Source organism: Sceloporus occidentalis, unplaced genomic scaffold (assembly GCF_023333645.1).
Source record: "Sceloporus occidentalis isolate IW3139 unplaced genomic scaffold, rSceOcc1.0.p SCAF_7, whole genome shotgun sequence".
Classification (NCBI taxonomy): Eukaryota; Metazoa; Chordata; class Lepidosauria; order Squamata; family Phrynosomatidae; genus Sceloporus; species Sceloporus occidentalis.
The window spans coordinates 15,336,440-15,352,459 of NW_028316987.1; the positions used below are offsets into that span (position 1 = coordinate 15,336,440).

The window sequence follows — 16,020 nt, forward strand, 5'->3', positions numbered from 1 at the left end:
GTCAGCCTATGTTAAATATAACTTGTGAAGCATGTTATCTCTCCTCAATACCATCCTTGGAAATCCAAAGATATTCGCCATGTGCTCAGAAGTGCACTCTTTTATTATTTAATTTTTATGCTGGACATTGAGGAACTAAGCTCTGAAGTGGGTCAGACCATCCTTAAATTAAGGCCTGGAAATACATTGGTGGTATACTTTGCGATGCAAATTGTGTGCAAAAATGGAAGGTCAATGTAATGCTAACGAAAAGGCATTCGAGACTGGAGGGGGGAAATTTGCTGGTTGGAAGCCAAATCTCACAAGCGTTGAGATGGTAAGTAATGTGGAACCAGCATGGGCGGGCAGCAGTTTGTGATGCTTCTGGGCACAGAGTGAATGCCGGCATTAGACACAAAACATTAGGGACAAATACAGAGAAAGGGGATGTTTTCTGGCTTGGAAACAAATGAATCATGCTGAGAGTTTTATCATCCTTGTGCAAGGACATTCCCAAATTGATTATAGCTTGAGTTCATTTTATTTTATTTTATTCATTGTTGTCTCTCTTTTCTACTCTACTCAGTGGTCTCTGCCTTCCTTTTTGACAGGGTTGCCATATTCCAGCCTTCCAAATCTGGACTTCCTTCCTGCCTTCTTTGTTGTTTTTTTAGCATTCACGTGCAAAATTAAATGGAACATGAGGACAAATTTACAAACCACACATCCTTCCCTTGCACTTTACTCCCCGGAGACCTATTTCTCTTATTCTTTGCACCCTCCCATTGCACTTTTCTCTCTCTCTTGCCTCCATTCCTCTCTTTTGTTTCATCTTGTGCCTTCATGATACCTCTCTCCCTTATCTACATCTCTTTTTTCAATCCCTTATCTGCATCTCTCCCTTGCCTCACCTTTGCCTAATCTTTGGCTGTGTCTGCATGGTTCAAAAGGCTTTCTGAAGACCCCTTTCTTCTGTTGCCTTATAACAGGATGGGGAAAATGTGACCTATAGGCAACATGTAGGACCTCAAAATGTGGTCACTGAAGCTTCCCCCAAAGTCCTCAGACCCTTTTAATGCCAATTTTCACCTGAACACCTACCAGATTGGCTTAAAACCATCCACGGATGCAGTAGTTAAGCCCCTCTCACCTGCAAAAAACCTGAATATCAGTCAAAATCATGGCCAGGAATGACACAACATCACTTCCAATACTAAAATGCTACAGTGTCGTCTGCTTGGAGGGAGCGGGGGGGAATTGCTTCCACCATCTCTGCAGTTGCCTACCCCTGCCTTGTCCCACCATTACCACATTTATGGGATATTTCCCATATTATGTTTGGCCTTCCTTTCTTTTCTTTCTCAAGTATTTAGCTTCTTTCCTAGTTGCTCTCCATGTTACAGCTTACTCTCCTATTGCCCTTATTGGGCAGGGACGGTTCTAATTAATCCTATTTCATCCCACCTTTTCAGCTGCTTTTACAATAGCTCAGTTTTTCTCTTCTCCAATTCCCCCGTTTATTATCACCCTGCTTCCGTTACTTCAAATTAGGGACTTATCATATCAGCCTGCAATCCTGCCACAATTGTGCTGGTTTAAGAATGGAAGCATATCGGTGTGGCAACATTTCTTATCACATTTCCCCCCAGTGATAGTGATTTGGCAATCTGTGGATCTCTTTTCTGCACTGCTAAATGTTGCCTTCCAGGAGAAAAAGTTGAAATGAGCTATCACAGATACTAACCACCTCCCCAAGCTGGCTACTGTATGAATGTGCACATGGCAGCCAGCTTCGGGAAGGTATTGTCAGATGCGATTGCTCCTCTCCCCCTCCTTTCACCCTCCTTTTGAATCACAGGGCTGCTGTGTGCACATTCACACAGTACCCCACATAAACCATCATGGCTGCCAACCACTTCCTGAAGCGTGCTGCTATGTGAATGTACACACAGCAGCCAGCTTCAAGTAGGTGTTTGCAGCTGCAATCGCTGTGAGAGGGAGATAGGAGCAGAATCACACACACTTGTATCATATGTCTGCCTGAGAAATGGAACCGTGGTGGAAGACACCTGTTGCATTAAGGCAGTAATGGAATAGCAGCGAGACTGAAAGCTTATTGATGGGTTTTGCCTGTCAATGAAAATGTGCACTACAGTAACAAATAGAATGCAAGACAACAGCTTGACAGACATGATGCTGTATAGGCCAAAGATGCTTCTATTTTGTTAAAATTCTGCATTTTATCCTCTTGTGATCAGGTCCTGGGTTCAAAGTGCAAAAAGTGTTTGCACTCAGCTCAGCAGGAAAGGAGAGGAAGGTCAGGAATCTTGTCCTTCCCAGTAGGCTCAGGCAAAAGCAAGTTCCTGCTACTTCCCCTAACTGTGATCTTCCTCATTGAGAACTTCTGCCATCTTGTGCACATGCTCATGTTGCTTGGCCACAAATATCCTGCTTTTCATCTTTGAAGTGAGGTATGTTATGAAACAACATGGAGATTTTATTTACCCTTAGAGCAATTGGATGGAGTTTAGCTATCTGGGTAGACACTTGCTAAAGCAACCTGTTTTGAGGCCAGAATAACTGGGCATAGCAGGGATCCCCTTATGTGGTTTCACCCTCCTTTTCAATGTGGGGAAGAGACTGTAAAAGCAACGCTTGGTTCCTAGATGGGTGAAAGAAGCTCAATCTAGCCCAAGTCTCTAGATCAGGCTGGGGGATCCCCATGCAGCCTCCAATATTGTTGGACAGCAATCCCCAGCATTCCAGCCTTCTGTCTATGCTGGCGGGGGCTGACCAGAGTTGCAATCCAACAACATCTGGAGGGCCTTGTGATTCCCACACTATCCTAGAGACATCATCCAGGCCACAAAAGGCAGCAGGTGGAGTAAACTCCCGGAGCCATTTTAGTTCACCACCCCTGCCTTATGATAACTCTGAAAGAAAGACCTCTATACATTATGTTAAGTGCCTACCTTATACTGCTGATAGGAGCTGAGGCTCAGAGATTTCATGGATTTCTGAAGGCTGTATGCAGTGAGAATACCTCAGATGAGATCTTTCTGGCTCTTGGGTCACCCTGCAAGCCACCCATCTGTGCAAAAGTTTTTCTGTGTGATACACAGTAAATGTTACAGAGAAAGACCTTAGATTGACAAACAATCCCACCACCTTTCATTAATTCCAGTGCTATTCTGAAATTTAGGAAATCCCTAAATACAGTTGTTGAAAAGGAACCAAGGTATTCCTATGAGTATTTTCAAGCCTTTGTTCTGTTCGTCCCCCTTAAGAGTACACTACTAAACTAGTTAGCTGCAAGCCCTTCACAATATCTTAATAAGTGTTCTTGCATGTCATACATGCTGGTAAATGCAAGTTTGTCATGTTATGTTATATTCTTAGGTATTCATTGAAAACAACTTAAAAGGATACAGTCATAAATATGACATGACTTTTTCTAAATACAAAACCAGGGACCTTTCACACTTATAGCGCGATGATTCCACTTTTACTACCATGGCAATATTCTATGGAATTCTAAGATTTGTAGTTTGGTGAAGCACTAGAATTTCCTGGCTGAGCATTCTACATACCCCTCCCAAGCTGTAATTCCCACAATCCATAGGATGGATCTATATCTGTTTAATTGGAATCATACTACTATAACTGTATACTGTGAACAGATCCCAGAAACTTGGAAAGGTTACTTTGGGGCCACAGTTCTCCAAATAACCATGCTGGTTAGAGGATTCTAGAAGCTGTAGTCCAAAAAGTAATATGGGCCCAGGAGTTAAGTTACTTTCTCCAGCTATGCTGAATATTTGCTCTGCATATGAGAGGGCATCATTTCAGCCAGTGGCAGGGCATTTGTAGGTTCTTCTGAAATGAAAGATAACTTGACAGTGGGGTTTTGAGTACTCTGGAAATGGCTCTCCCTATAATATAAGGGACCTCATCAAATAACCTGAAGGTGCTGATCTTTTTTCTTGCTTTTGTCAGATGACTCCATCCAGTCTTCTGAGCCGCAAGCATCCCATCACACATGCACATCCGCCTTTTCATTTGATGGCGTGACAGTTTCCAAAAGGCCCCGCTCGCCTTTTTCTATCACTCCTTATCTCCAAAACCGTCTTGCAAAGTCAACCCAATCCCTGCGCCAAGGGTGAAAGGCTGAAGGGGACAGAGAAAGCAGATGAGGTTTATCACTTTAATAAGCAAGAGCTACTGACCCCTTAGAAGTGCCTTTGTATGGATTTGGTGGCGATGGGGAGAAGAGGGGGTCTGTTCAGGGCAAAGACAAACAAAACATTTTCAGTGATTTCAAATTGCATTTGCTGCCTTTAAAACATACAGATCTTCTGATATCAAAGACAGTGGGGGAGGGGGGGAATAAAAGTTTGCACAATAAACCTCTGAGGATTTCCAGGATGTCAAGAGAAAGCCAAGTGTGGTAAAAACTTATTTATTACATTATATTTACCATGCCACATAAGATTTCACATATCACAGTCCACTCCATCAGACTCATCCGAGTTGGGTGATACACACACACACACATATATGTACATATGCATATCAGTTGTGTGTCTTCAAGTCATTTCCAACTTACAGCAACCCCAATGTGACCCTATAATGGAGTTTTCCTGACCAGATTTATTTGGAGGAGGGTTGCCATTGCCTTCTTCTGAGGATGAGAGACTGTGTCTTTTCCAGGGTCCCAGAATATTTCCATGATTGATCAGGGATTTGAACTCTGCCAGAGTCCTAATCTAACACTCAAACCACTACACCAAGCTGGCTCTCACATACACTCTAGCTGGAGGTATCAATAGGATTCAGGCCAATGTTGTAGATGGGAAAAATTGTAGTGAAATCAGATGGTGACAAAATCCAAGGAATACTGGGTGGGAAACATCCTAATTTGGATTCAGGGTCCTATTTCTGTGCATGGAAGCATGTGCCTTTGCTTGGTTTGGGGGAATTCCCTTCTCCTGCACCACAGTAATCCTCTGTGTAACATTTTCAGGGGGCTGGTGAGTAGGTTGCAGGGATAAAGTGGTAGAGTGGTAGTGCATACGGCTATTGAAACAAATTGGTCATGACTTGAAGAATCCCATGAGGACTAAAACATCACCCGAGCTGGAAATTTTCCATTTTGGACTATATGCTGGCTGGGAAGATGGGGCAGGGGAGAAGGTGTTAATCTCTTGGGTTTTGTCTACACAGGATCTCTGTGAACCAGCAGATAAAACTTGAAGGGTAGGGTTGCAGTGTTGCAGTGGTCTACTGGGATCTCATCCCTTTGGCTAGGTGTCCTATCCCACTGCTTTCTGGGTTTGCCTCAAATCATTTTTTTAAAAGTAGGCTTTGATTTTTGTCCAGATGGCAGTTCTTCAGATCTTGCAGTTTAACAATAAACAAGTGGTAGTTGGAAATTCACAAAATGCATGAATCAGTTGGTATCAGGGCCTTCTCTGGCCCTTCTCCTGCTTCCTTCACTCATTCCCTGTTTGTTTTGCTTTTGAAAGTCTTGCTTGAGCTCTTCCATTGTTAATATATGCACATAGTAACAGAAATTATGCCCATTTTATGTGTTTCAGTGGCTGCTTAACTTATACCACCCTGTGGTTGAATGGGGAAAACCTCTTCATTATTCTTTCTGCTAAAGTACATTAGTTTTTACTGTGGCAGTACCATTATTTTACCACATGTGGGCTTATTTTAAAAGAACAAGCAGCCACTGGAGAATTTAGATTTCCCCCTGCATGGTGAATACATTCTGTAGCAGTATGCAAAGGGATCTTGTAGCACTTTTGAGACTAAATGAGCACAGTATAAGCTTGTTCTACTTCTTCAGACGCTTATGTTGCAACATCTTTCACCCAATTTCAAAGATGCTATAAAATCCTTGTGCATATGGATTTTCCAGACTAACACAGCTATGGATGATATCACATGGGAGGAATGTCTCTCAATTTCAAAAGAAAAGAAAATAAGGCCAATTCGGAAATGCCCATCCCAAAGCCAAAGCAGTGCGAATGCAAAAGAAATTATCCTGAGTACGTACCCTTTGTAGTCTAGAATTCAAATTAGCATCCCTGCACATATGCAGTGAGGGCAGAATTGCTTTGTTTCATGTTATTTGTGCATTCATTACCCTTTATTTCACGTTATTTAGGCAATTCACCAATTCAAAACCAGTCCAAAGCAACCTTGTACTTGGTTTGAGCACTAGACTATGACTCTAGAAGGCAGGGATCGAATCCCACTGGGTGATCTGGTGCAAGTCACACTCTCTCAGCTTCCTCAGAAAATGGCAATGGCAAACCCTATCTGAATAAACCTGCCAAGAAAACCCTGTGATAGGGTCGCAAGAGAGAAAGAGAGAGCTCTGGCCAATCCTTTCCCTCCAGTTGGAGAGGATGAGTTTTGCAAAGGGAAAGAGCTGGAAAGGGCTGAGAGGAGGAAGGGAGGCAGTGTGTGTATGTCTCTGTGGGGAGGGCTGCTTCATCCTCAAAACAGCTCCAAAAGTACTCCAAAAGGAACTTTGCAAGGCTGAGAGAAAAGCCCCACACACATGGAGGGAGGAAAGTTGGACTTTGGTGCCGGTCTTTTAACTTTTGGGGGAGGCCAGGGCATCCCCCTGCCCCCCCCCCCCCCGTGGCTGGCAGTGGACTGAACGTATTTTAAAGTCTGATTTAATTCCCTTTATTTCTGTCACCTACTTCAAACTGTCCTTTTAAGAGCAGCCTTCCCCATCCTTCTAGACACATCAAACTGCAATTCCCATCACTCTGCCTGAGGATGACCGGAATTGCCACTCAACACTTTTGATACTGATTTTAAAGTGTGTGTTTTTTAAAGGTGCAGGAAGAATATATTAATTTACAGGGCCACCTTAAGAAAAGGAAAAGGTTCTTGGTTGGAGAACCAACCCCTTTCTAGAACATTGGAAAAGTGGTGATCAACTTCGCTCAAAAGTGAAATGACATGAACACGGAACTATCCATCACTAACCTACAGATGAGCAATGAAAGCCACATTCACAATTAAAATTTACTGGATGGTGGTGAGGTTAAAAAATAATGAACTAATTTATGTCCCACCATCTTTTCATCTTAGAATCAGAGCTGGAAGAGACTGCAAGGGCCATCTGGTTCAACCCTGACCATACAGGGATATGCATACCTACCAAGCCAGAGGTGTACAAAATCAGGTGTCTGGTACAGTTGGGAGGGGGTGTTTCTTCTCCTAATCAATTATCATTCAATAACCCTTATATATGAAGATTATTACAAACACACTGTGCATGCAGAGTGGCCTCCATGTATTCAGTGTAACTTCCAAGCAAGTTTGCACAGAATAGATTGTGGGCACCCTTTTTTATTCCTGGGAGAGCTCAATGACAATTGCTGTCTTAGAGTCTGATCATTTAATACACCCCTGATTCCCAAGGAGACTCAACTTGTACCCATCACTTCACACAGTCAACTTTTAAAATCAACAAGTTTATTGGATTTTTCAGTCTTGCATTTGTAACCACAGTATCAAAGTCTGCAAACACAATGAAATAAATCATTTTCTGTCGCCAATGAGTGGAAACTCTCTGATTAGCACAGGAGAAAGAAATAGAAGAACAGAGTAAGAGAGCACAAGCACTGATTGTGCCTACTTTGCAAGAAGGATGTGGAAAGTCACAGGGCAAAGTATTAATACCTGGACTATAAGAGGGCTTCCCCCAGGTCCTCAGGTGGCAAAATCAAGACCTATACTGGAGGGAGGGGGGGCACACATAGTTTATTCCAATCTATTCCAGCACCAAACTTGCAGCAATAAAAAAAAAGGATATGTAAGGCTGTAAACTGAAAAAGACAAAGTGGGAAATATTGTAAGATCTCAAGATGGGGAAAGACAGGAATGTCTCTGCACCCATCTTAAGCTTCCAGTGGTTCAAGATGCCTTGGAAACATGATCTAGAGACTTATGGATCTCTACTCTTCCCCACAAACTGTGCATACAACAGCAAAGACAGAGGAATTGGCTTTTACCCACCAGAGAGGGAGCAACGCCTTCAAAACAGGATATATGGGATGTTACTCACCTAGGTTATGGCAGAAAAAATGCAGCTGCCAAGCCAGTGTCAAGATTACCATTATTTCCAGAAAGTGCATGAAAGTAAACAAAATAAAACGTACATAATACAAATAAAAAACATTACTGACAGACATTAAGCCCCAGAAATCATCTGAGGAAAAAAGGGAAGATGTCAACTCCAAGATTCTAGGAGGCCACCGTAGTGAACCATAGGATTCTAGAAGGCCAGACCTGGCCACAGGTGGGTGGGCTTGTTCTTCAGGCAATACCAGAAAATAGGAGCAAAAGAAGGCCTCTTCCACCCACAGAGGCAGCAAGTATTAAAAAAACAGGGATCCATCAGGGCCAAAGAGCAACTTGGCAGAAAAGCCCTTCCCTGAAAGAAGCTGAGCTCACTCTAGCCCCCATGCATGAGGCAAGTCCATGCCAAAAGGCACTTCAAAGGAACAGGCGTGCTTGAGCAGAAGGAGAAGAGAAGGGACCAATGTCCCAACGGGAGGGCCACTTCCTGTAGCACTCAAATCCTGAATGAGAGCAATCGAAGCCTGGTGGACAGCAGTGCCGTCTGTCATGGCAACAGGTACCCTGCAAAGGGACAGAGTGGGAGAAAAGAGAGGAGACATAAAAGTTAAAAGATAGAGCCATGGCAATCAGGGGCATTCATATGATTTTCTCTTTGTAGCATGGATACAATTAGAGTGTATCCACACCACAAGGAGAAAATGGCCCACCATGTCATTATTTTGTACCTGATCAAATACTTTATTTGAACAAATGAAGTTCTTTCGTAAAGGCAGAAGCCCGCTTATAGCAGCACAAGACCAGACTAATGCCACCTTTAATTTCTAGCCCTGCTGGGTTAGGGTTCAAGTTTGCAGAAATCAATTTTTGTATACCTCCTCCAACATTTTTCATCACATTATTTCCCTTTTCCTTTGGGTGGTATGGGGAATCTGTGGCTCTTCAAAGGTTGATTCACTACATCTCCCATCATCCCTCACCATTGGGCAGACTGACTGGGACTGATGGGAACTGGGAGTCCAAGAACAGCTGGGGGGGGGCAAAGGGCTTTCATTCCTGTGTTACTGTTTCACTCCCTTTGAGCTACCAATATAAACAAACAGCTTCATTTATATACCGCTCCATACTGAACTAACAGTGTCTAAGCAGTTTACAACTGTAAGCTAACTGCCCCCAACAATCTGGGTACTCATATTCCCATGTCCCTCATTTTGCAATTATTTGTAATTCTTATTATCTATTTTTTTACAGTTACTTTCACAATGCTGATTTGTACATAAGAAAATTAAAATGTGTGGAATGGGCAGGGGGATCGCTGGGTGTCCCAACCCTCTTCTAAATTAAGATGGCTTGAAAGCTTTTCCACATGTCTCCCTTCACAAACACTGAAACACCATACTCCCTGGCCTGGGCACTAACCTTTTTATAGGGGCAACAAGCCCATCCGCCTGACTGGGCCTTACAGCAGGACTGTCCATCACGACAGTAGTGTTGGTCACCACAGGATACATCCAGGCTGGAGGTGGAAACTTGTGAAGACATCCGAAGGCCCCCTGAAGCCAGAGGCTTGGGCTTCTCCTGTTTCTCACAAGTCTGAGCTGCCACATTGCAGGTGTAGCCAGAGGGACAACAGTGTTGGTGATCCTCACAGCAAACAGCCTGTGGAAACCAGGAGAGATCAATCTTAGTTCAGGATCTAGTGGATGGATACAGCTATTGCTGACCTAGGTAAAGAGCAGCTAGTGGCTGGCATCCCATTAGTGATATATGCTGATGTAAATTCAACATATGTCTTAGTATGCCTTTTTTGTCACTGCAGAGATTGGTATTCTCTTCTTCCCTCTGCAATGACAAACATCCCCCCCTCAGCATTTAGCAGAATGATTACATAATCCACTGAGATTTCCAGAGAACCCTAGCAGATCATTAATCTGCAGCTGACTATGGGAACAGATGTTGTAGAACTGCAACTCCCATCATTCCTTTCCATTAGGTATCCTGGTTAGAGCTGATGGGAGTTCCTGTTCAACCATCTCTGGAGAGCCCAGCGTTTTCAAACCATACTTTGGGTACAACACACAAGCATAGGAATTTAGTACTGGGCACATGAATCATCATCTCAGCTTTTAGTTTATGAACTCTCACATGGTTAAGGTTCCCATAACAACTTTGAAAATGGTTGGACAATGCCTAGGAAGATCTCTGAAGTCTGGAATAGAGGCACAGTGCCAGATCTATATTCTGTGCTACCTGCAACACAAGTGTGAAACCAGAGCTGCACTCACGTTGGGCAGTTGGCAGCAGCTCCAAGCACCTGACACACTCTTGCAGCACGTCTGGCCTTCTTCACAGCTGACAGTGTCATTGCAGCGGATGCCTTGGCTTTGCAGCATCTGGGCAGGAAGTTTGGGTGCCCAGGGCAGGGAATGCTGTGACTCCAAACAGGTGCCCCTGGATGGGTCACAAGTGTAGCCATTGGGACAGCAATGCACATGGTCTGCACAACAGACAGCCTGCAAGAGAGACAGAGTTCTGGTAGATTCACATTTTCATTTTAGCAATTAACCAACCACTGCTTATTCAACCACAATAACCTCTTTTGTGCTGGAACTGGGTGTAGGTTGCAGGCCTCCCCAAGAGTCTTTCCAGTTCTGAACACATCTTACTGCTGTAAGTTTTATTGGTAGTAAATGATGAGTGGTACAGGTGGTAAACAGAGAAGCATTCCAGTCCTTTCATTGATGGTGATCAAACATCTCCTCACAGCCAGTGGTAGAATTGGACCCCTAAACAAATCTTCTCAGATTATCCCTAGCCAGTGATCTAATTCAATCCCCAGGAGGTTTTGGTCTAGGAGTCCTTAGTCTGGGTTGCACCCCCTCCATGGAAAGGCTGACAGAAGATAGATTCCCAAAGGTTAAATACAGTGCAGAAGCACACAGGTTAACAACAAAGAAAATCTACTCCTTGAATCCATTTTCAATTTTCTATCTTTTTCCAGCTGCATGCTGCTGAGCTGTTATAAAAAGTGACAAGATCAAGAATACTAACTGACTCTTTCTCTACACAATTGGACAGCTGTTAACATTTGGCTGACTGAAAAAAAATTACCTGCCTAGTGGCAGTGGCCCAATTGATTACAAATTAAGGACTGCATTGTGAGATTTCACTGTAGTAGGAAAAATGAGGGCATACAAGGTTTCAATCTCAGTCAGTTGTTCTAAACAGACTAGTCCAGAGGAAGACAATCTGGCATCCTCCAGATGTTTTGGACTGTATGTTCTTAAAAAACAAATTTCCATAAAATGACTGCTCAAACTAGTCCGCACAAAGTAATACAATTAAATATTAACACCTCCTAAACTAAGTCAAATTCAATTGACAAAAACATATTAAATAACAATATTAATACATTCCCAGCAGAGAAAATGAAACATCTTTTGGCCTAGTTAGCATCCACTGGCCTACAGCTTCCACAATTCCAGACCCTGGCTCTGCTGCCTGAGAAGCATGGGAAGGAATTGGACTAGTAATTCTAAACATCTGGAGGATACCAGGTTCCCTCCACCATGCCTTCTTTTGAAAAGTCCCTCCACTTTTCCTTCCCGAAACTTGCTTACCTTGGGGAAAGGGCAGCATCCCCACTCGCCTGATGCCAACCGGCAGCACGTCTGCCCATCTGAGCAGCTTGTTTGGTCATCACATTTCACATCCCTAACCTGTCTTCCTAGATTGAGAATCATGAAGTGCTGCTGAGAAGAGCCCTCACTTTTGATGCAGGAGCCATGTGTAACATCACAGGAGTAGCCATTAGGGCAGCAATGCACACTGTCAGCACAGCAGACAGCCTATGGAGAAAAAACAAGCCATGGGTTGTTCAAGAATGCCTCAAGAGGCCAGAAGTCCAAAACATCACTGCCTTCTGGTTTAAGGAAGTAATTTTTGTATGTATCTGTGGTGGAGGTGGGCCTGTAGTTTGGTCCATCTAGCTACTTGTACAGTTCAAACACACTCCTCTTCCACACATCTTTCTCTAGACAGCCATTCAACAAATCCTGCTCTTCAGCAAAGCATTTGGAAAATAATTCCTACAACCAAGAACGACCTCCCCCTTGTCAAGTGCATAGCTTTGAAAGATTACTCTTCTAGGGCTACAGTTCCCAAAAGCTCTCAACCAGCATGGCTGTGTTGACAACAGGTTATTGGAATTGTAGTCGAAAGAAGCTGTTTTTTCCAAATCTTGGGGCGAAATGGTGGACAAAGCAGTGGAAAGAGAAACTTTGCACAATGCAATGGAAAGAGAAACTTTGGTTTCAGGGTCAAGAAGCCTGAGTTCTGATTCTGTTTTACCAGTGAACTCCCAGGGAACTTGAATTGTAGAATCCCTCAAAGGCAAAACATTTCACAGCCTTCTTGTGAGGAAACCCAAAGAATGTTAGCAGCATCTGCCAAAGGCAATTTGCTAACTAATCAGAGACTGAATTCTCAGTTAAGTCAGTAAAGCTGACCTTAGAGAAATTACTAGAAACAAAACAACCTTTAACAAATAAACTGCCTCCACTACCCACACAGCCTTCACTAGAATTCCCAAAATCACCCAGTCAGCAAGGCCACTGACATGGCTGTAGCTAGTTGGGACATTAAAGTCTCCTAAAGTTACTTTTCCAAATTCTGCTCTCAGGTATACTATTTGAGACTGCTTCCCACTAGTCAGTAGTAGTAGTAGTAGTACAGTGGGCTCCTGATATCACTGTGGTTTGGTTCCAGGAACCTCTGTGGATACCAAAATCCGTGGATGCTCAAGTCCTATTAAAAACAATGATATAATAGAGTGGTGTGTCTTATATAAAATGGCAAAATCAAGGTTTGCTTTTTAGAATGTATATATTTTTGAATATTTTCAAGCCGTGGATCCTTGAATCCATGAATACAGAGGGCCAACTGTAGTTAATAATTTATATCATTTTCCCAACCCTAGAACTCAAGGAGTCCTAGAAAGGTAAAACAAGAATAGGGGGGGGGGGGAAGCCATATCATTAAGACATAACAAAAGTTTAAATATATTTGAATTATAAATAGACTTAAAAGCAATTTAAAACACACCCACTAAAAACAGCAGCAATATGCACAATAGAACACATTATTAAAAGCACTTTCCCTAGGAGCAATTAGTTTTCAAAGGCTGGTCCCCAGGACACGATGGAAAGTCCAGTTAATCAAGATATAGTGGATCCCCAGGGATGTCTACAGTAGAAGGGCAAAGATTTCTGGCTCCTAACAACAGCAGTAACAAATTGCTGCCCCTCCTGTATGCCTTGAAGTACACTGTCAAAATGAAGAAAATTTTGAGTAGCTGGCAGTGGGTTTCTGCACAGATGGAAGACTGCGTGCTTCATTCAGTTCTGGTGCTCTATAAATATTTGTAAATAAATAAATAAAGTGACTTAGGGGTTTTTCTGGGCTATCTGGCCATGTTCTAGAAGAGTTTATTCCTGACATTTCATCAGCATCTGTGGCTGACATCTTCAGAGAATGCTGGCACTCTCTTTCATGCCAGCATTCTCAGAAGATGCCAGCTACTTCTAGAACATGGCCACATAGCCTGGAAAACCCACAAAAAACTATGGATGCTGGCCATGAAAGCCTTAAACTGAATATGTCTTGAGAATTTCAAAGTACAACAACAACAAGTTAAATTAAGATGCAACATCTAAATTATTCATATGATGGATGGAAAAGCTGAACTAAAACTTGGAAGACTAACAAAAATAGTCTTCAACAAATACCTAAAATTAAGAAGTGGGACATGTCTAATATCAAAGAGAAGACTATTCTACATGGTAGGAACCATTATGCTAAATCCTCTGCTTTAAATCACTGTGGAGTGGACTTCAACAATATTTGGCACACTCAGGTTCTGGCTACCATACTCCCTGTGAAAACCGGCCATTAAGGCCAGCCTGGGAGCAGAGCCTGGGTGTTGTGTCCACATGACGCATGTCCCAGCTCTGCCTCCAGGTCACTATGATGCCGCACGCCATTCCACATCGTGCATGGCATCACGGTGCTCCTCTGGCACTGCGTCATGATGCAGTCCCAAAGGAGTGATTTCAAGCTGCAGCTATTGTCTCCTTTCCAGGACGCAAAAAGAAGCCACTTCTTGTGGCTCCTTTTTGTGCCCTGGGGCCACGACGTGTAGTTGCTGCGGCCCTGATCCAGCACACCTGAAGGTGGCTGCAGGCTGCCGCTTAGGGGTGGTCTGCACAGCCGCATAGTTATCATTTTGAAGTCTGGCTCAAGCTGATGGATATTGGGATTCAAATCAGAAACAGTAGAAAGGTCTAACGCTGCCCACCCGAGAACTGAAGCAGCAGTTGACTGATCTACTGAAGAAAAGCTGACAGACCTACACCCTGGAGGAACGAACTTCTTCAGTAGAAGATTACAAAAGCAGGGTCTTCCAAAAGTGTTCTGTCTTAGCTGCTCAAAGGAAACAACACAGTAAGTCAACCCATCGAAGAAACCAAACAAATCTAGAGCTTGCAAAATATTTTTGCATAAAAACTCCCAGAATCCCCCAGATAAAATGTCCAATAACTATGATGGTTGGAGGATTCTGCAAGTTGCCAATTTAAAAATAACTTCTGAAAGCTCAGGTTTTCAAAAACACATGCATGCCAACCTCTGGTAAAGGGCAACAGCCCCACTCGCCCGTCGTCGTCTTGCAGCATGTCTGCCCATCTGCACAGCTTGTCTCATCATCACATCGGACATCCTGGCTCTCAGAGGCAGTGCCTAGGATTGCAGGTTTCTTTTCCAGCCAAGGGAGGTAGTCTCCCCTCTTGAAGCAAGAACCCGTCGACTGATCACAAGAGTAGCCATTAGGACAGCAGTGGATGTGGTCTGGACAGCATACAGCCTGGAGAGTGAAAGGGAAGCCAGAAGGAAATGTTAAGTGTACTGGGCAAGTGGAGGGAATACTATGCCTATTCTTACTGGCGAGACCAGAGCTCCATCAAAGAAAACATAATGGAATTCTGGTTGGGGATTCAACCAATGACCCCAACCTCTTCTTTCCAATTCTGGGATTCCTGGATACCCAAAGAAAGAGGGCACTGATAGCAATCCTGGGTCAGCCTTCCCTAGTGTGGTGTTCTTTAGATGTGTTGTGGGTAGGTATGATGGGAACTGTAATCTGCAATATCTGAAGGGCAGCGCATTGAGGGAAACTAATCGGAAATTTCCACCCCTTTCCCTTTCCCTTTATCTATGCTGTCTGGGGATGATTAGAGGTGTAGTCTAACAGGCCTGAAGGGTACTGAGTTGAGAACTGCTGACCCAGATCAAGATAAAACAGAAGAGAACTTCCTCAGATCACACGTGAGGCATCTTTTGGAAGTCATGAAATTATTTATCTGGCCAAGAAGTAGCCATCATGAATTACCATCTCCAAAGCCACACCCCAAACCAGTACCAGATATCTGAATTAGATGCAACAGCATCAAGTTTGGGATCTGTAATAATATACCAAAAAAGGAGGATTCTATTCAAAAGAGCAACACTAACATGTAAATGGACTGAACTGAACCCACATTACACCATGCCTTTTCCCTCCAACCATCTGATGCTTCAACATTGAAAGAATATGCTAACTCCCAGATTTGCAGAGTTGGGCAATCAATCCAAGGAAGAAATTTGGAAGGCAAAGGAAGAATTATAGAAGGCTTGGGTATGTAAGCTGTAATCATTTCCATTTTACAGATGGCAAAACTGTGACCTTGAGCTCACATCCAAACCAGCTAGGTTTGACAACCCTTCCCCTTTCTCAGGTCTGTATTGAAGGAGGAGGAGGAGGAAGTCTAGAAATGCAATAGTAACTGACTAGCCAAATAAAGAATCCCCATCATAGAGAATATTCATTTATTTTAT

General features: G+C 43.3%; 1 protein-coding gene across 2 annotated transcripts in view; it reads right to left on the minus strand.

The window, feature by feature from the left end:
- Positions 1 to 7,463: 7,463 nt before the first annotated feature.
- LOC149309256 (progranulin-like) overlaps positions 7,464 to 16,020 on the minus strand; it is a 30,965-nt gene continuing 22,408 nt past the window's right edge. For both annotated transcript variants that reach the window (XM_089532046.1, XM_089532047.1), the window contains 5 exons: positions 14,774 to 15,010; positions 11,712 to 11,939; positions 10,377 to 10,604; positions 9,511 to 9,750; positions 7,464 to 8,655 (listed from right to left, as the gene is read on the minus strand). In XM_089532046.1, the coding sequence (XP_089388172.1) occupies positions 8,509 to 8,655; positions 9,511 to 9,750; positions 10,377 to 10,604; positions 11,712 to 11,939; positions 14,774 to 15,010 (1,080 nt within the window). In that variant the 3' untranslated portion in view covers positions 7,464 to 8,508. The remainder of the gene's footprint in view (positions 8,656 to 9,510; positions 9,751 to 10,376; positions 10,605 to 11,711; positions 11,940 to 14,773; positions 15,011 to 16,020) is intronic.